A 21566-nucleotide genomic window follows, 5' to 3' on the forward strand; every position below is an offset into this window, starting at 1 on the left:
TGCATTAGAAGAAGGTCTAATGAGATCACCATCAAGAGTGACTGAAAATTAGCTTATTTTCTTAAGTTGTGCTTTAGTGCCAGTTTGCAGGAGTTCACTTTTGCCCCAATTTAATTTTAAAGAGTTATGCTCCATCCAGGTTTTAATTTCACTGTGGCATGTTGTGGGTTGAGAATGTTCTGGCATTGAAATAGAGTTGAGTATCATCTGCATAAAAATAATAACTAGCAAAAAAATTGAAATAAGTTTATGTTACACTCATAGCAAATATGGGCGTATCTACCCACCAGAACTAGGGCTGGTCAAAAATAATATTTGGATTGTATCTTAAAGCAACTGTGTTCCTTTATATGCCTACAGGTGAATAATATATTTATTGGTCTTTATGTAGTAGAATGCACTTGTCTGAATTTCCTTAAAACCTTCACAGCTTTTTAGGTTTGACTGACAGACAGACAGACAACTACACCTCTTGTAACAAAAGAATCTTTAAAATTGGTTCAACACAAAGATAGAGTGTGTGCAGATGAATACATGGTCAGCAAACACTGTCACCTAAAAAAAGGTGTCAAAAAGTTACTTTTTTTTTTTAAATATTTTATTTTTTCATTAGTTCAATTCCTAAATTAAGCTATGTGACAACAGCAATAAAACAGGGTTAAATAATAGCTACTGGTTATATGACTTCTCATATAGAGAAATATCAATTTTTTCAGCAGAGTAAAGTCTTAAGATATATTTATCCTTTTATGTGCTATAATACTGTATTTCTCAAAGCTGAAGAGAGTGGAACCTGCTATTCTCAATATTTATCCATTATATTACATTTTCTGAGTTCCTGTTATCCTTGATCATTTCAAAGTACCATATTGTAACATCTGATTTGTGATATTGTTTGTGGGGCTGGATAGAAAAGGTTTTGTATACAATTAAGTTTTATTAATTGTCAAATTTCTTCTCCTTAGTACAATGATATTTCATACTTACGTTTTTTCCCATTGATATGGTCCAAAAAGTTAATTGAATCCTTAACAACACAGTCACAGACATTGCAGTAATACCTAAACAGATACAGACAAAACAGATTCAGTAATAATATATTTTTATTGTCAAATATCCCAACTATTACAAAAATTGTTTACACTGGCACAAAATACACTATGTAGAGAAAAGAATATAAGTAAAACTTTGCCAAAAAAAAAAAAACAAGCTTGCCAGCTAATCGTTACAAAAAACATATACTAATTATGAAAAAGATGTTTATCCTCCTATGTAGAGTTTTAGCCAGCAGTATCCCATAGATAGCAGACATATTAACTTTCTTCATAAGCAAAACACATAGTTACACAGTACATTTGAATATGCTGTATGTTTATTGATATATTTAAGGCACACATACAAAAATAAGGTATGTGTTTATCTCAATAACTTTAGTAATTAAATGGCAGCTATAGTTTTCCCCTGTCATCCTACCTGGATATGTTAACATTCTTTTGCAAGTAACTTCAATTAACATTCTTTTGATTTATTGTACTGGAAAAAACATTCAAAATTCTTAATATTGTAATGCCATTAAAAAGCTGCATCAGCATAGCATAAATCACCCATTGTATGAGCTAGTGTAACATTACGAGAGGCAGAGGTGCCTATGAAAATGGCAAACCTGTAACAGTGAGTGGCCCTTTTAAGGATAGCAAGCCACCTAAAAAATGCTGTGTAAACAGCAAAGTATCCATTCTGGCACTCAAAAAGAAGACCTACCATACAACATAGCAAAGCACATAGTGCAGTGAAACCCTATAACAGACTTCTTTGACTCTACACTGGAGTTGCTGAGACTTGAGGATGAGATCCGAGATCTTTAGTGCCATTTGCAGCATCAGTGGGGTTGAGGTACATGACAGCTGAGAGACTTCCACATCTACAGCCTGTGGTGAGTTGAGCTCAGAAGCTGGGGAACAGTGTGGCAGATCAAGTTGCCACTGACCCCAGGTGAGCCATGTGAAGCAGAGCTAGTGGTAAAACTATGCAGGCAAAGGATAGGCAGACTGCAGGGAAGTCATGGGACAATTGTGTTGGTAGAGTCTCAAAGGTGAGATCCAGGACTAAGGTGGCATTTGCGATGTCAGATCAGAGAAAGAAAACAGACAAAAGATCGTCACATCTGCAGCTCCATACAAGGAGGTGTGCCTGATCACTGGACATATGTAGAGTGTTTAACATCTATGCCGCACTGCCTCACACTTTTATTTTTTTTTTAACCAAAAATAATTTTTAATATTAAAGATATAATATGCACTTGTAGTAAAAATTATTAAATAACACTAATATTTATATATTATTTGATTGTATATGATACAAATCATTTTCAGTATTGTTTACATATCGTTGGCATAGGCGTCGTCTAGGAGTTTATATGATCTTATGGCAAGCTCCAGAAATATTCCTATTTAATTGCTTATAGTCAACTCACAAATAACCAAAACCATGAATGTGAAGAAAGTTGAGGGGTCACTATCGCTTTACACAGAAAGCCATAACCAGAGAATAAATTTCTAACATTGAATTGTGTTTTACTTTATCCCGTTACAAACAGCAATGCCGTTTACAGGCTGCATAATGCAATAAATCGAACATTTTTTAATTTAAATGACTAGGGGGCTTTTTCCCTTGCTTGCTTCGCTCGCCCACCCCCTCCACCCCAGATTGCACTACGCGCCAGCCACTTCGCGTCTCTGCCGCTCACGTTGTGAAGGGTGGGGGGCTGAATGCACACTAAGGAGATGCGGTCAGATCAGCTGCTGGCTTGCTGCTGCCAAGCTGCGTATTCTGCTTGTCACGCTGTGCATCGATCATTTAAAAGCCTGTACAGCAGCTGTCCTTCTGTATCACTGCCTTGTCTCACGGGATGTTAAAAGTGTCTCTCGTGGGACATTTAAGTGTCTCAGAAAAAATCAGGTATCGTCTCCTTCCAAGATTTTTTTTTTTATAATAGAGAGAAATAATATCTTCTGTTCTCAGTACTGAGCGAAGTGGGGTAGGGTGTGCTTTTCTGATCAGTACTAGTGTTTAAATGGACCAAGGAATGTCATCGCTCTTGGCTTGTCTTGGACTTGAGGATGCCGCACCCTCTTCTACTTCTCTCTCCCTTCTTTTTTGCTTCAAATGCAGCAACACCAACACACACAACCACTGTGCCTGGTACCCACACTTGAACTTTATACCACCTGCTAACTACATTTTCCTTGAGCTTCACTTAACTTTCCTCCTTTCACATTAAATACATGATCTCGTACTCTTCTTGTCCAGGACACCTTCCCTCTTTATTTGTCCATCTATCCTATTGGTCAGTGACACTTTTGAGGACCCCTTTGGTCCGAGTTCTGCGGTGACTATGCACATGGCACATTAGCATGGCAAACTTGCTACAGTGTTACCATCAACAAATAAACACATCAACTAATTTTCATTTTTCTATAATGTTACCAAATATCAATAAAATCAGTTAATTTTTCTACTCCAAAGTTGTTTTTACCCCTAAATATTGATATATGAAAATGTCCTTTCTTGGTGGATACCTACTGCTCTAGATGTTCAATTCTGCCAAATTTCTGTTTTTGGGTTGAACAGGAAATAGTGTGTTTGTTGATACATGTATATATGTGATTATAAGGATACAGTGGAACCTCGGTTTGCGAGTAACTTGGTTTACGAGTATTTTGCAAGACGAGCTAAAATTTTTAATAAATTATGACTTGATAAAGAAGCGAGGTCTTGCAGTACGAGTAGTATGTATACGCTTTGTCTGCTGAACGTCATGTGATCACAACTGAGCCGATGGTTCTTCTCTCTCGCTGCGGGATTGTCGGCAATCATCTCCTATTCTCTGTCTGAGTCAGCGTGCCTCACTCATATAGTCAACATCTGTACGAGCGTATATTGGTTACTACAGCATTGTGACTGTGTGTGTGTGTATGTGTGTGCACGCGTGTGTGTGCTGTGATGTGCGAGTCCCCGTCTTGCACCCCAAAACACGAAGAGGAGTCTCCGTACTTTAGCAACACCAGCTTTATTCAGCTTGAAACAGCAACAGCGCGGTTATTTATTGTAGCAGGATCTGCCACTCTCCTATACACAGACACAGAAGTCAGGCAGGGTTGTGGCCAAGTAGTACTGTGCCCTGAGCATTTATAATGTTCAATGTTCCTTGTTCCTTGTATCACCCATCGACGGCAGGCGCTTATAGCATGTCTGCGATCTTTTCGGATTCGCTTTTACGGCGAACTGCTACAGCGCTGGGAGACTGCGATTGCTTTGGGACGCTCTTCCGCATGTCGTCCCGTTGGGTGGAATCCCACAAGAGTTCACAAACTCACTCACACCAGCCATGATTCTTTTCAAAGGTAAAGTGTAGGTTAATTTGTTTTATGTATTTTTACTTTATATTTTGTATTAATCATTTTTATATGAATAGTTTTGGGTTGTGGAACAATTCATCTGAGTTTCAATTATTTCTTATGGTGAAATTCACTTTGATATACGAATGCCTTGGACTGCGAGCACGTTTCCGGAACGAATTATGCTTGCAAACCGAGGTTCCACTGTATATTGCTAACCAATAAAAATGCTTTTTCTATTATATCTTTGAAGACAAAACTAATACTGACATGCACTTATAGTTTTATTCAGGTTGCAATTGAAAATGGAACGGAATGACTATTTGCCAAATAATTTCATACATTATGTTTTCCTCAAAATTACAGTCATGCAATTGAGATACTTTTGATTACAAACAACAACCTTGCTGACCAGGGTAATGACTGATGCTTATTGCTGAAGCAATAAAAAAACTAAAGAGCATAACATTCAACAGTATCTCATATTTAAAGAATGGAGTTGTCAGTAACTAAAGCAGCCGTTACAACAATTTCCAAATAAGAATATAAAATGTACTTACACTAACTGTAATTAATAATGAAAAATCTATTTCAAAACAGAGTACATTTATCACAGTGAAGGAATACTAAACTACAATAAGTCATACATACTCAAAAAGAAGAAATACAGCCTGGTTTAAAAAAAATTAAAATTACCCTCCCATCTCCGCCTGGGGTGTGGTTTTTGTGATAACAATTGTTTTCCCAAGTTTTGACTCCAGGTCCACTTTGTAGTCCCTGTGCCGTAAAAGCTCACGCTTAACTGGTTGTGCTGGCTTGCCTGAAAAATAAATTAAACACCACATTTTAGTTAAAAGATAGCAACTCATTACAACATCAATGAGCGACACAGATTTAAGGTAAACCTGTTTTCTTTCAAATTACCGAGTAGGTAGCAGTTCTCAACTTCTAAATGTCAAGCACTAGTAAATATTCATATAGATCAACAGAGATAAGAGCATTCTATATTGCTAGAAGTACAAAGATTACAAGTTATATATTCAATAGTGAAGATTTTCAAAATGCTCTAAAGTGTGCCAATGTCTAATAACCTTGACATTTTGTACATACACTTATATAAATATTTACAATCCTACATTAGAACTAAAGGGATTTGCACTATTTGCATTTTAAATTATTTTGTGAACCACACCATCTCCCTGGTTATTTTTTTCAAAATTAATCAGAGTTTTGACATTTACTCTGACAACAATGCTAGACTATTAAGCATGACCAAATGCCACCATTTGCCTTTATTCGGATTTATTTAACAGTAATAAACATTGCAAATAGATTAACTGATTCTCCATTTGCACACTGAAGGAAGTGCTATTAAAATGGATGTTGAGTCACTTATCAAGTTAATAATCCACCAAAATTGCCTCGAGCTACTTGAGGTATCTAATCCTGTTTAGATGTCAATCCAAATCAAAACCAATTTTGGAAAAAAATAATTTCATATGGGTAATTTGCAGGTTTTTCTCAAAATTATGGTATTTGGGGCATCATACTGCTGTAATCACTAAGAAATTCTTAATACATATTAGTGAATTTTAAATATTTTATAGAGTGAGAGAATTGCTAAATACACAGCAACAGAACTCCAACTGAGCTGAACTGATAATAGGTAAAGGTATGCTGTTTAGTCTATTTATGGTGTGTTTTAAAATAACGCAAAAAAGCACCTACTGATGTGGTCAAGTCTGTCTGTCGAAGTAAAACTCAGCTACCAGTGGGTAAATTTTGTTCAATTTTGGCATACTGATTTTTCAAAGAAATTTGTCGAGAAAGTTTAATTTTTTTTTAAGATATCTGGAATATAACACACTGTACACATTTCTGAAATTTCAAAAAAAACTTCCACTTAAAAGAACTTAAAAATTTAATTTCTCTTAAAACAGAGAAAACACTCTGCAATTTTAATTACAGATTAGTTAAGTATTTAAAATTGACCTTAACAGAGGTTATTTCAGCTAGTATATTTTATACATTTTCCTCATCTAATACTTACTTCTGATAGCAAAATATCCCAGGCGTTAGTGAAACTCCATCAGAGCCATTTGAGTGGAAGTGGCTTGTGCCTCATGCTGTTTGTGTAAGCAGTGGCAGCACAGACCTCCATCACGGCAGCTGACTTCTACTGTTGCTTGAAATTGTTCCAGGTGAGTTATGTGATGCTTATGATGATTAAAGTCATGTGATTTTCTAACCCACTTAATCTAGACCTTGGGTCCTTTGGTGGTTGGGGATTTGTTGATTTAGTAGGTAGGGGTACGGAGCCAATCACAGCTAGCACAGAACACAAGGCAAAAACAAAGCTTGAACAGGGCACTAGTCCATCGCAGGGCAACACACACACACACTAGGACCAATTTAGCATTGTCAATTCACTAAACTTGCATGTCTTTGGACAGTGGGAGGAAACCCATGTAGATATGTGGAGATCATGCAAGGAAGATCTGGGTTCATCCCAAGTCTTCTTACCTGTGAGGCAGCAGTGCTACCACTATGCCATGTGCTGCCCTTGTTTGTAAAAGTAAAAACAATGAAGCTCCTTAAGCATGACTATGTGACGCAGTATGCATATCTTGAATATAAGCATACTCTGTATTTACAGTACATTGCACTAAAAAATAATTAAAAGATTGATTTATTTTATTACTAACATTATAATTTAATGCATAGTGGCATGATGACCTATTATCAATTGTGGTCAACTGCAGTCTATGTTAGCTTGAGACTTCAACAAAGATTTTAATTCTCAATGAGTAGCCTCATTTAAATGCTTTATGAAATCTGAACTACAATGATCCATAGATCCTCCACGACCAACAAATATCAATAGCACATCAATCATTGCAATTTGTACATCACTTCTTGAGTTGAAGCCTGTGGTCTATGGAAGATATTTGGCCAATACAAGACTATTTTTCGTTAACTACAGGACAATTGAAAATGTTATTAAAAAGATCTACTTTATGTAATCTAATTCTAAAATTGTTCTAGGTGACATGCTGAATTTCAGTAGTCATCAAATAAACGTGGTTGATATAGAGGAAGAAGAGTTTTTCCATTTTTGGAAAATGGTGTTTTGTTTTCGTCATGAAAAAAATACAGCTTCACAGTGATCACATTGGTGATGCAACTTTCCAAAGTAGTGTTTGTTTGTTGGCATGCATTTCCCTTTTGTTCTCTTTCTTGCATTCCATTTCCTGTATTAAGCATCCTTTCCTGATGCACCTGGCACTCGGCAGACGTCACTGCTCTTCTTTTTCCTTCTTCCTATTTCAGAGTTCTCCATCATGGTTGATGATCAATTAACACAATAGTTATACTTGATTAGTGTGTGCTGGGGAAGTATCAATAGATATGCTTGCAACTGAACATCCATCCATCCATTTTCCAACCCACTGAATCCGAAAACAGGGTCATGGGGGTCTGCTGGAGCCAAACCCAGCCAACACAGGGCGCAAGGCAAGAACAAATCCCGGGCAGGGCACCAACCCACCGCAGGACACACATACACCCACATACACACTAGGGCCAATTTAGAATCGCCAATCCACTTAACCTGCATGTCGTTGGACTGTGGGAGGAAACCAGAGCACCTGGAGGAAACCCACGCAGGAGAACATGCAAACTCTGCAATTGAACATTTATTAGGAAAAACTTTTCTGCCCACCAGCAGATAGTAATTCTTTTCTTTCTGCAACATCAATTTGTCGATCACTGCACTTTTCAATGGTTGCTATGACTTCAAATTTTTTGATCTTTCAGAACATATCAGGTCATAAATTGTTGATCAAGATTCAAAGCCCAGTAGTGTGCAAGTACCATCAGGTTGATGTACAGGGGATGACACAGCTGTTATTCTTCTTCTTCTTCTTCCTATCAAATCTTTTTCCTTCTCTCATGTCACCTTTTTAATCAGTTTGCTGTATGAAACACACAAAACTCCGGCCACCCATATTTCTTTGTGTTTGTCGTTCTTGTATTGTGTATTCCACACAATATTCTACACAGCGGATGCCGCTGCTCTTCTTCTTCCTATTATGGTGTTGTTTGGCGTATCACAGGCCCCTGTGATTTTCATGATGCTCAACAGATGTTACTGATCTTCCTTTTGTTTCTAGCATGTTTCTTTGTTTGCCTGTCACTTTGCGATAAGAAACCCAAGAGAGCATGTCAGTTTGCCTCCACCTCAAATTTTTGCAATACCAGTACATACTGGGTCATAACTAAATCAAAGTTACAGATCCAGTAGTTTGTGAGTAATCACGCAACAGAAAGACAGACTTTGGTGTTTTATATTCTGTATATGTAGTTTATCACTGTTATCTTTGAACATGACTCACTGTTACAAAAATAATTAACAAAAATGAGATAGCTTACTGACAATAGTAACTGAACAAAAATTAAAAATGCTACAATTTCTGAGCAGTTAACTAGGTCTGTGAACACACCTGAATGTTTTGGCATTTATACATTTTCTAAGTTGTTACTATATATAGTTTTATGTCTGAAAGAGTCAGCACTATATAATAGGAAAACAGCAAGCCTTTTACACTGTTTTATGCTTTTGCATTATTCTTTATACTACTCTGTCCTGTGGCTTGAATATTTCATTTTCGTAATGGCAAATATGGGATGTGGCCAGGTAAATGAAACCCACACTTGGGTCCTGAGCAAGAAAATTTATTAAAATAGTTCTATTTCAGAAAAGATTCAGGGAACAACCTAAAGTTATTATGCCAGTATATAAGAGCAGAATTATTTTGGCACTGGAACAAAAGTCCAGTGTAAAAGCAGCATAACAATCAGAAATGAGCCACCACATTGGGGTTTGCATTATAAATAATAATCTGTAGGCCATATACAAAAAAAAAATGCGGTATATATTATGCTGAGAACCAAATAAGATGAAGTAAAATATACATAAAGGGCAACTCATTGCTTTAGTTTAAGATTTGAATACAGAAAAACAGGTCACAAATAATGAAAAGAAAAATTAATATACAAGTTGCATTTTTGTTTTCCAGCCTAAACAGGATTTAAAGGGACTAAGACCATGAAACGTATTAAACATCTGTGACTATTTTTGTATATGTTGCACTACTTGAAATTTTATTTTGATATCCATATCTCTTATCAGAAGTACAGAAATACTGACTACAGTTAATGCTTGCAGAAGGATACACTCAATCTGGATTAATTTAATTTGTGCAGTAAGGAATGATTCAGCTGGATCACTGTAATTTTCTAGTGACTACCATACTTCAAGTTTAAAATGTAGCTTTCAAGAGTTTTATCTTAACACAAAAGCAATGAACTTTTCTCAAATAACTGAGCATAATTCTATTCTTTCAGCTCTTTTCAACTGATGTCCAGGGGCAGACAAGTTGATTTATTTTTTAGATGTGATAGAAGGACATTTGACAAGTTCTTCCTAGTGTCTATTTCGCTCTAATTTTACTTACTGTGTAAATGACCTTCTTGTTTAATTTTCTACAGTAATTTTTTTTGCTTTCTCTCCTCCTGCCTCCGGACACGTCTCCCCCCTCTTCTTCAGCCAACAGTAGCCCAATTTCCGCCAGCACCCTGTTGACTAACAGTACTGGTGACGGTCGTTGTTAACCTGTGGCTCGACTGATCTGGTATGGAAATTTGTATTGTTGCCCACAAGTTGGGTGTGCAATGGATGAAAAAGAAGATTTTTGGAGTGAGTTGGATGAAGTGATCAACAATGTACCCAAGGGACAGAAAGTGGTGATTGTTGCGGATTTCAATGGACATGTTGGTGAAGGGAACAGAGGAGATGAGGACGTGATGGGTAGGTATGGTGTCAAGAAGAGGAATGAAGAAGGTCAGAGGATAGTGGATTTTGCCAAAAGGATGGACATGGCTGTGGTGAATATGTATTTTAAGAAGAGGGAGGAACATAGGGTGACGTACAAGAGTGGAGGAAGATGCACACAGAAGTAGATCGAAGACTGCAAAGTAGTGGCAGGGGAAAGTGTAGTTAAGTAGCATAGGATGGTGGTCTGTAGGATGACGTTGGAGATTAAGAAGAGGAAGAGAGTGAGGGCAGAGCCAAGGACCAAATGGTGGAAGTTGAAAAAGGAAGACTGCAAGGTTGAGTTTAGGGAGAAAGCGAGACAGGCACTGGGTGGCAGTGAAGAATTACCAGACAGTTGGGAAACTACAGCAGATGTAGTAAGGGTGACAGCAAGAAGGGTGCTTGGCGTGACATCTGGACAGAGGAAGGAGGAAAAGGAAACCTGGTGGTGGAATGGGGAAGTACAGGAGAGTATCCAGAGGAAGAGGATGGCAAAGAAAAAGTGGGAGAGTCAGAGAGATGCAGAAAGTAGACACGAGTACAAGGAGATAAGACGCAAGGTGAAGAGAGAGAGGTGGTGAAGGCTAAAGAAAAAGCATATGATGAGTTGTATGAGAGGTTGGACACTAAAGAGGGAGAAAAGGACCTGTACTGATTGGCTAGACAGAGGGACTGAGCTGGGAAAGATGTGCAGCAGGTATGGGTAATAAAGGATAAAGATGGAAACATACTCACAAGCGAGGAGGGTGAGTTGAGCAGATGGAAAGAGTACTTTGAGAGGCTGATGAATGCAGAGAACGAGAGAGAAAGATGAGGTTGGATGATGTGGAGATAATGACTCAGGAAGTGCAACAGATTAGCAAGAGGGAAGTAAGGACAGCTATGAAGAGGATGAAGAATGGAAAAGCCGTTGGTCCAGATGACATTACCTGTGGAAGCATGGAGGTGTTTAGGAGAGATGGCAGTGGAGTTTTTAACCAGATTGTTTAATGGAATCTTGGACAGTGAGAGGATGCCTGAGGAGTGGAGAAGAAGTGTACTGGTGCCAATATTTAAGAATAAGGGGGATGTGCAGGACTGTAGTAACTACAGGGGGATAAAATTGATGAACCACAGCATGAAGTTATGGGAAAGAGTAGTGGAAGCTAGGTTAAGAAGTGAGGTAATGATTAGTGAGCAGCAGTATGGTGTCATGCCAAGAAAGAGCACCACAGATGCAATGTTTGCTCTGAGGGTGTTGATGGAGAAGTATAGATAATGCCAGCAGGAGTTGCATTGCATCTTTGTGGACCTGGAGAAAGCATATGACAGGGTGCCTCGAGAGGAGTTGTGGTATTGTATGAGGAAGTCGGGAGTGGCAGGGAAGTATGTAAGAGTTGTACAGGATATGTACGAGGGAAGTGTGACTGTGGTGAGGTCTGCGGTAGGAGTGATGGATGCATTCAAGATGGAGGTGGGATTACATCAGGGATCAGCTCTGAGCCCTTTCTTATTTGCAATGGTGATGGACAGGTTGACAGAGGAGATTAGACAGATGTTTGCTGATGACATTGTGTAGCGAGAGTAGGGAGCAGGTTGAGGAGACCCTGGAGAGGTGGAGATATGCTCTAGAGAGGAGACGAATGAAGGTCAGTAGGAACAAGACAGAATACATGTGTGTGAATGCGAGGGAGGTCAGTGGAATGGTGAGGATGCAAGGAGTAGAGTTGGCAAAGGTAGAGGAGTTTAAATACTTGGGATCAACAGTACAGAGTAATGGGGATTGTGGAAGAGAGGTGAAAAAGAGAGCGCAGGCAGGGTGGAATGGGTGTAGCAGAGTGTCAAGAGTGATTTGTGACAGACGGATTCAGCAAGAGTGAAAGGGAAGGTCTACGGGACGGTAGTAAGACCAGCTATGTTACATGGGTTGGAGACGGTGGCACTGACCAGAAAGCAGGAGACAGAGCTGGAGGTGGCAGAGTTAAAGATGCTAAGATTTGCATTGGGGTGACGAGGATGGATAGGATTAGAAATGAGTACATTAGAGGGTCAGCCCAAGTTGGACGGATGGGAGACAACGTCAGAGAGGCGAGATTGTGTTGGTTTCGACATGTGCAGAGGAGAGATGCCGAGTATCCTTTAAGGATAAGAGCTGCCAGGCAAGAGAAAAACAGGAAAGCCTAAGAGAAGGTTTATGGATGTGGTGAGAGAGGATATGCAGGTGATGGGTGAAACAGAACAAGATGCAGAGGACAGAGAGATATGGAAGATGATCTGCTGTGGCAACCCCTTAATGGGAGCAGTGAAGCATTGTGGTGGCAGCATAATGCTGTGAGGATATTTTTCAGTGGAGGAATGGGCGAACCTGGCCAAGGATAGGTGTGCCAAGCTTGTGGCATCATATTCAAAAAGACTTGAGGCTGTAATATCTGCCAAAGGTACATCGACAAAGTATTTAGCAAAGGCTGGGAATACTTATGTACATGTGCTTTCTCAATTTTTTTATTTTTAATAAATTTGCAAAAACCTCAAGTAAACTTTTTTCACGTTGTCATTATGGGGTGTTGTGTGTAGAATTCTGAGGAAAAAAATGAATTTAATCCATTTTGGAATAAGGCTGTAACATAACAAAATGTGGAAAAAGTGATACGCTGTGAATACGTTCCGGATGCACTGTAAATATTACTTGGCCATTGAAATTTGTAGAAATATGTCATTTTTAATTTTGTCTGTGAACAAGTCATCCTAACTTTTTTTCCTACTTAAAAAAACAAATCGTGTGAATGGTGCAACAAACTAGAGACCTTCTCAAAGTTGCTTGAAGGACCACAAAACACTAGCCGACAGGTGCAACATTCACAACTAACTTATTAAGCAGTTTACTTCATGTGCCAATGTTCACATTTAGATATACAGCAACAACATTACTTTACTCTTAAAACATGCAAGCCACTTTGAATAAAAGTCTCAGAAAAGGAAATATAAAAATACCATGACACAATGATTTCAGCTACTACAATGTACTGGCACTCAGTTCAGACTTTGCTTCCGTTTTGCACTCAACACTGCTGAAGCTGTCCAAACCCTGTGACCCAGAGACCAGAACCAAACAGAATCAGTAATGGATGGATAGGTGATTTTAAATATACCAAACAAGTAATTAATTACAATAGGTTTGCTTACCATCTTTCTTTTCCCGTTCTTCTGTCAAGCGTTTCTGAGCTAACTTTTCATATTCATCCTTATCCCATTTTCTTCTGAAGTCATTTTTAGCCTAAAGGAGGGAGAATAAATAATTAACGTTTGTTTAACAAATGCAGATTTCACTAAAAGGAAGTGCATTGTTTAATTTGAAAATTTACAAATTTTTTTTTTATAATTCTCTTTTACTGTCCATGCATTTATTCACACTTTTTCAAGCAAGAGTGGTAACACATTGGGCTGAGCAGATCAGACTAATATTTCTATAATGATAGTTTCTCGATCTTCTTAGCACCTTTTGAGGAGTTCTGAGCAAACCGAAAAATGGGCACCTAGTTGCTATAAGTGACTATTTTAGAAGTTAAAGACATCTAACACTAAAGAAAATTCCCCTGAAAATATTACCTATCATTAAAAGTTTCAAAGTTATAATTTGGGGAACATTTTCATTTTTTAGTACGGGGTACAACAACAACAACAACATTTATTTATATAGCACGTTTTCATACAAAAAGTAGCTCAAAGTGCTTTACATAATGAAGAAAAGAAAAATAAAAGACAAAATAAGAAATTAAAATAAGACAACATTAGTTAACATAGAAAAGGAGTAAGGTCTGATGGCCAGGGTAGACAACATCGGTCCTGGAGGGCCACAGTGGCTACAGGTTTTTCTTCCAACCCTGTTTCTATATGGTTGGAAGACATGGACGCTGTCCAGTGACCTGAGATGAAAACTGGACTCCTGCAGTACTGTCTCTTCGGATAATCCTTGGGTACCACTGGTTTGACTTTAAGTTGAATGAGCGGTTGATCACGGAGTCCCGAATGAGGCACATTACCCGCATTGTGAGGAAGCATAAGTAATGGCACTACAGCCATGTGGCGCGATTCCCTGAGGGTCATCCGGCTCACAAGATCCTCTTTTTGAGGACCTGAGTGGCTGGACCAGGGAAAGGGGCCACCCATGTAACACCTGGCTGCAGCACATAGATGGGTATTTCAGGAAGGGGGTGGGGGCTGGGCCACGTATCTGCATGGGGGGGTTGCCAAACAGGATCCTGAGCTGTTTCGTCGTAAGATGGGTGTGGCAACATGTTGTACCAGTGCATGCTCCCCAACTTGACCTCACCTGACCAGTTTCTTAATGAGATGTCAATTATTGCTAAATAAGCGCTTATTGCTCAAGTGACATTTTTCAGCTTCATTTTAGTGGTCTCACCTGTTAAGGTTGCTCACCCTTAATTGCTTATTTCAGTCTTAAACAGCTGCAATCAGTGTTTTTAATGGCTCCTTATTAGAAACAAAATTCAACTGACAAAGGAGCCAGCAGTTCTCCATCTCACTTGTTCCTGTTTACACCTAGGTGGAGTCATCATGCACTATTCGGTTTAATAAAACACTTAAGAGAAAATTGTGACAGACTGAAAATGATCTGTTTTAGGCTTCAAATCATTTGGATGATTTCATTGGAAAGGAAAAAAAATCTACGATATAACAACATTGGATTGCAGGCTAACATGCCATAAAATTAAATAAGGTCCCAGACTGGCAATCATTGGTTTCTAACTAAGCAATTGGGCTGAAATGAAAACCTGCAGCCACTGTGGCCCTTCAGGGCCCCCGTTTCAGTAGCACTTGTTTACAGTTAACTTATGGGTACACCTCCTTTTTAAAGCCTTCATATCTCATATACAGGTAATAAAAACACAAGCCTAAAATTTGGCAACTAGTTTTTTCTACAACACAATTACTACAGTAAAGTATGAAGCAAATTGGGGATGAGGCCTCTGTTGATTTCACATGGATTGACCCTAAATTTAAGAGTGCAACAGTAGAACTCAATAACACATAAGGGGGACAAAAAAAAAAAAAAAAAAACAGACACAGGTCCATATCAGATATATGAAAAATACTGGAATCAAGTCACATCAGAGTGGTAGTGTAAAAGCGACATATGAAACTGGAAGGGACCAGAATTCTTTTAAATGATCTAATCCATTATCGAATTGTCAGGTAGAAGGGTCTTTTGTAAGATTGGCCGGGCCAGCACTGACTCAGCTGTGGAACGGCCAGTAGAGGGGAGGCAGCTTGAAGGCCGGAACAAATCTGAATCATATTATGTGATATCACCTACTCTTGCATTGTGCTCCATACTTGTAATATTACTATTGTACTATACTGAGGATTATCGTGTTGTTCTGTGTATTGTATCGACCCCCTTTTATTAAACACCCACAGCATGCCCAACCTATCTGGAAAGGGGTCTCTCTGAATTGCTTTTCCAAAAGTTTTTTCCATTTTTTTTTCTCTACAAGGTTTTTTTGGGAGTTTTTTTCTTGTCTTTTTAGAGAGTCAAGGTTGGGGCCGTCAAAAGACAGTGCCTGTTAAAGCCCATTCCAGCTCTCCTTGTGTGATTTTGGACTATACAAAAATTAATTGCATCATATAAATATCACAGTGTAATTGTGATTAGTGTCAATGCCTCACAGATGCAGAGTCATGGGTTTAAATCCATGTTATGGAGTGCGTTTTGAGGAGTCTGTCCATTCTCCCCATGGTAATCTCCTCACATTCTAAAGACATGCATGTCAGGTTAATCACCAACCCTAAAATTGTCTCAGCATGGTGTGCAAAATGACTGGCAAACCATTAATGGCTGATTCTTGCATTGTACCCAATGCTGTTGAAATGGGTACTGTTTCTCTATAACCCTTAACTGGATGCACAAGTTAGAAAGTTGACTGCTGGACAAGTACAACTTCAACACAGATGAAAGCTTTTAAAAAGTACACTTCACACAAATGTATGGAAATGGTTCTACATGCAGTGAGCAATGCATGATAATTCATGGAATTAATGCTTCTCTTCTCTTGGAAGTCAGCTTACTAAAGCCAAGATATTTCCCCATCTGCTATTGTTTATTGGAGTGGATATGCATGGTCCATCCATCCATCCTCTTCCGCTTATCCGAGATCGGGTCACGAGGGCAGCAGCTTGAGCAGAGATGCCCAGACTTCCCTCTCCCCGGCCACTTCTTCTAGCTCTTCTGGGAGAATCCCGAGGCGTTCTCAGGCCAGCCGGGAGAGATATGCGTGGTGTTCTTTCTAAATGGTGTATGGTACAGTACTCACTATTCCAAGTCTGGAAGATGTTTGCAAGACATATCTATGAAAGGTCTGCTAGCCCCGATTCACTCTCACCCACAGCAATCAAACACTGGGCAAGCCTGCTTGCTCCATGCTTCACTACCTTCACTACATACTCTTGCTCAGTGTACTGTTCCAGATTAATTTAAATATTCTGTTATTGTTCCAGTTCCCAAAAAAAAATAAATAAATAAGTTGCCAAAATGATTATAGGCCCACTGCACTTAAAAAAGGAAATTTGCGTAAAGGAAACTGTAAAGGAGCCTTCACCAGAATACTGTTTGCAAGATTCAGTTTAGCATTTAACACCACTGTCCCTGAATTGTTGCTAACAGGACTTCTACAAGCTGAACTGAAAGCTTCCAATTGTATATGAATTTACATTTTTTTTTGTTTACTCACCCCATACTCTTTATTCATTGTATACCAATGACTGTAGGTCCACTGACCCCTAAGTAAAATTAACCGTTTGCCGAGGACACCACCATTATTGACGTATTGGAAACACCATTCAAAATGAAAGTCTTGGCTTGTGGCTTGGTGACTACCAATAACCTGGTACTAAATACCCCCAAGACAGCAGAAATGGTAATCGACTTTTGCAAACTGTAGTTATAACCTGCCTGTTTCGAAATTAATGATCTCTACCCAATATGGGTGAATCCTTCACATTTTTCAGCACAACTATCACAATCACTCTCAGCTGGGACATTAATACCACATTCATCACAAAGAAGGCTCACCAGTGGATGCACTTTTTACACCAACTGAAGTAGTAAGGAGTTGAACCGTGTTAACTATTATGGATGCAAAGAAAAGTGAAGCAAAACGGCACCTTTTATAGATTAACTGAACATATTACAACATGCAATATTTTGAGGCAGATCAAGCCCCTTATGCAGGCAAGATGTAAAAGATATTCTGATGTTTTTATGCGAAAGCACCCTAAGCCTGAACTTAATAAATATCACTGGATAAGAAAAAAAAAATTAATGAACTGTAAACGGGCTTCTTTAAATCAAACGTGTGGAATCAAATAATCCCCATATACAACGCAGCTTCTTTAACAGTATGCACGAATTGATCGACGAATTATTAAACGAAACAAACGTGTTAAAACTTTAGGAAAAGGCGAATATGTTCGACCCGAAAAAACGATCACCGTCTACTTAATAATGCATATACATATGGAAACAGTTCTTTGACTTCACAATAAATACATTTATTCGAAATTACACTTCTGTCGTTATGCTGTTTGTTTACGACTACATATCGAGGGTCAACAGCTTTAGGTGAAATAGAAACAGTGGAATACAATTGAGAAATGTTTAAACAATTTCATGCTGAAGAACACAAAAGATAATGGCCATATTATACCCGATCAGTTAAAATATTAAAGTCAAAATAAGTACATACCCCGCTACCAGACGCCATCTTCGCAGCAATACATAAACCGGCTGTCGCAAACTAAGCACTGGAAGTAACCTACGGTCTACTACAGCGGAAGTGACGTACTATCATTGCCTAGCCGTTCTACAGATAGGATAGAGAAGTTGCTGGGCATGATAGATAGATAGATAGATAGATAGATAGATAGATAGATAGATAGATAGATAGATAGATAGATAGATAGATACTTTATTAATCCCAAGGGGAAATTCACATACTCCAGCAGCAGCATACTGATAAAAAAAAAAACTATTAAATTAAAGAGTAATAAAAATGTAGGTAAAAACAGACAATAACTGAATAATGTTAACGTTTACCCCCCCCCCCCCCCCCCCCCCCCCTCCCGGGTGGAATTGAAGAGTCGAATAGTTTGGAGGAGGAACGATCTCCTCAGTCTGTTAGTGGAGCAGGACAGTGACAGCAGTCTGTCGCTGAAGCTGCTCCTCTGTCTGGAGATGACATTGTTTAGTGGATGCAGTGGATTCTCCATAATTGATAGGAGCCTGCTGAGAGCACCCGTCGCTCTGCCACGGATGTCAAACTGTCCAACTCCATGCCTACAATAGAGCCTGCCTTCCTCACCAGTTTATCCAGGCGTGAGGTGTCCTTCTTCTTTATGCTGCCTCCCCAGCACACTACTGCGTAGATGCGTAGAAGAGGGCATTCGCCATAACCGTCTGATAGAACATCTGCAGCATCTTATTGCAGATGTTGAAGGACGCCAGTCTTCTAAGGAAGTATAGACAGAGATAGAACATCTGCAGCATCTTATTGCAGATGTTGAAGGACGCCAGTCTTCTAAGGAAGTATAGCCGGCTCTGTCCTCTCTTGCACAGAGAATCATTATTGGCAGTCCAGTCCAATTTATCATCCAGCTGCACTCCCAGGTATTTATAGGTCTGTACCCTCTGCACACAGTCACCTCTGATGATCACGGGGTCCAGGAGGGGCCTGGTCCTCCTAAAATCCACCATCAGCTCCTTGGGTTTGCTGGTGTTCAGGTGTAGGTGGTTTGAGTCGCACCATTTAACAAAGTCCTTGATTAGGTTCCTATACTCCTCCTCCTGCCCACTCCTGATACAGCCCACGATAGCAGTGTTGTCAGCGAACTTTTGCATTTGGCAGGACTCCGAGTTATACTGGAAGTCCGATGTATATAGACTGAACAGGACCAGAGAAATTCAGTCCCCTGCGGCGCTCCTGTGTTGCTGACCACAATGTCAGACCTGCAGTTTCGAGACGCACATACTAAGGTCTGTTTGTAAGATAGTCCACAATCCATGCCACTAGATATGAATCTACTCCCATCTCTGTCAGCTTGTTCCTGAGGAGCAGAGGTTGGATGGTGTTGAAGGCGCTAGAGAAGTCTAGAAACATAATTCTTACAGCACCACTGCCTCTGTCCAAGTGGGAGAGTGATTGGTGTAGCATATAGATGATGGCATCCTCCGCTCCCACCTTCTCCTGGTATGAGAACTGCGGAGGGTCGAGGGCGTGGCGTACAGTGGCCTCAGGTGGTGAAGCAGCAGCCGCTCCATGGTCTCTTCATCACATGTGACGTCAGAGCGACAGGCCGGAAGTCGTTCAGCTCACTAGGACGTGATACTTTTGGGACTGGGGTGATACAAGATGTTTTCCAAAGCCTCGGGACTCTCCCCTGTTCCAGGCTCAGGTTGAAGATGCGCTGTAGAGGACTCCCCAGCTCCAACGCACAGGCCTTCAGCAGTCGTGGCGATACTCCATCTCGACCCGCTGCTTTGCTGGCATGAAGTCTCTTCAGCTCTTTGCTCACCTGCGCTGCCGTAATTGTGGGTGGGGATGTCTCTGCTATGCTGGTATCAGCAGAAGGATGGGTGGAGGGTGTAGTACTCCGAGGTGCGAGTGGGTTAGGGTGGTCAAACCTGTTAAAGATGTTGTTCATTTGGTTTGCTCTCTCCATGTCTCTCTCGATGGTGGCACCCTGCTTCGAGCTGCAGCCAGTGATGATCTTCATGCTATCCCACACTTCCTTCATGCTGTTATTCTGCAACTTCTGCTCCAGCTTTCTTCTGTACTGCTCCTTCGCTGCCCTGAGCTGGACTCTGAGTTCCTTATGCACGCGCTTGAGCTCATGCTGATCACCGCCTTTAAAAGCCCTTTGCTTCTGGTTCAAAAGGCCCTTGATGTCACTTATAATCCATGGCTTGTTGTTAGCATAGCAGCATACTGTTCTTACTGGAACTACAATGTCCATACAGAAGTTGATGTAGTCAGTAGTGCAGTCAACAACCTCCTCAATGTTCTCACTTTGTGATCCCTGCAGGATATCCCAGTCCGTAGTTCCAAAGCATTCCCTCAGAGCCTGCTCTGCTTCAGGGGACCACTTCCTGAATGAGCATGTGGTTGCAGGTAGGACCCTGACTCTTGGTTTGTAGTGAGGCTGAAGCAGAATCAGGTTATGTCTCGATGCATGCTCAATAATCCAGGTAAGGAAATCCTAGAAATTTGATTCTGTTCATCTGGACAAAGTTTTTAAGTGGGAGAAATATTTCGAAACTTATTCAAGTCTCTTCCTCAGTCTCAATTGACTGCAGGTTTCCCCAACCTTATAAACAGTACCTTTGCTTAATCACAGAGACTAGCACCATTGACAAAGGGCCAGTTGATCAGTGATATGCAAATTGTCCACTGATTAGTAGACGTGTGAACCATTCATAGAGGGTTGAGGAATGGCTGCAATCACAGCATTGTAAGATGGCGACAGATGTACCCTTAGGCCCCCTCCTCTGTTCAGAGATGGTCGTTCCTTTTTCACGTAAATGGCCTCCTTGATTCCTCTCTCAAACCAGCGCTGGGATGGTAAAGCATTTACCATTTTGTAATGCAGTTGTTCCTTATCAAAACACATAAAAGAAACTTAGGCACTGAGGATACCAAGTAATGAAACATTTCAGGTATTATTTTGTCTCATTCTTCCTGCGTCTTAAGGTGTACAGCAGTATGGGGTTGTCATTGTCGCATTTTTCATTTCAAAATTCTCCACATCTCTCTATATTGTGGATGGGTCAGGACTGCAGGCAGGCCAGTCCAGTACCTGTACCCTCTTCTTCCAGAGCCATGCCTTTGTAATGTGTGCAGAATGTGGTTTTACATTGCCATAAGGATGTCTCTGAAAAAGATGTTGTGTTGAAGACAGCATATGCTGCTCTAAAATCTCAATGTACTTTTCTGTATTAATGCTGTTATCACAGAAGTATTTATTCCCTTTGCCATGGGCACGGATACAACCCCATATCGTGACGGACCTTGGGCTTTTGGACTTGTTGCTGATAACAGCCTGGATCGCCCTTCTCATTTTTGGTCTGGAACATACAGTACAGCGTCCATTTCCTCCAAAAAAAGATCTGGAATTCTGATTCCTCTGACAAAGATTTGCCAAAGTAATCCCTTGCCTATTTGGTTATATTAGCTATTGATAAGTGATGGTTCTTGATGCAGTGCCCTCTGAAGGATATGAGATCACGAGTATTCAGCTTAGGC

General features: G+C 39.9%; 1 protein-coding gene across 1 annotated transcript in view; it reads right to left on the minus strand.

The window, feature by feature from the left end:
* zmat2 (zinc finger, matrin-type 2) overlaps nucleotides 1–18126 on the minus strand; it is a 33056-nt gene extending 14930 nt beyond the window's left edge. The window contains exons 1-4 of the mRNA XM_028813020.2: nucleotides 18015–18126; nucleotides 13435–13525; nucleotides 5094–5217; nucleotides 988–1061 (exon numbers count right to left, since the gene is read on the minus strand). Of these exons, the coding sequence (XP_028668853.2) occupies nucleotides 988–1061; nucleotides 5094–5217; nucleotides 13435–13525; nucleotides 18015–18032 (307 nt within the window). The 5' untranslated portion in view covers nucleotides 18033–18126. The remainder of the gene's footprint in view (nucleotides 1–987; nucleotides 1062–5093; nucleotides 5218–13434; nucleotides 13526–18014) is intronic.
* Between the last annotated feature and the right edge of the window lie 3440 nt (nucleotides 18127–21566).

Source organism: Erpetoichthys calabaricus, chromosome 11 (genome assembly GCF_900747795.2).
Source record: "Erpetoichthys calabaricus chromosome 11, fErpCal1.3, whole genome shotgun sequence".
In the NCBI taxonomy this organism is placed as follows: Eukaryota; Metazoa; Chordata; class Cladistia; order Polypteriformes; family Polypteridae; genus Erpetoichthys; species Erpetoichthys calabaricus.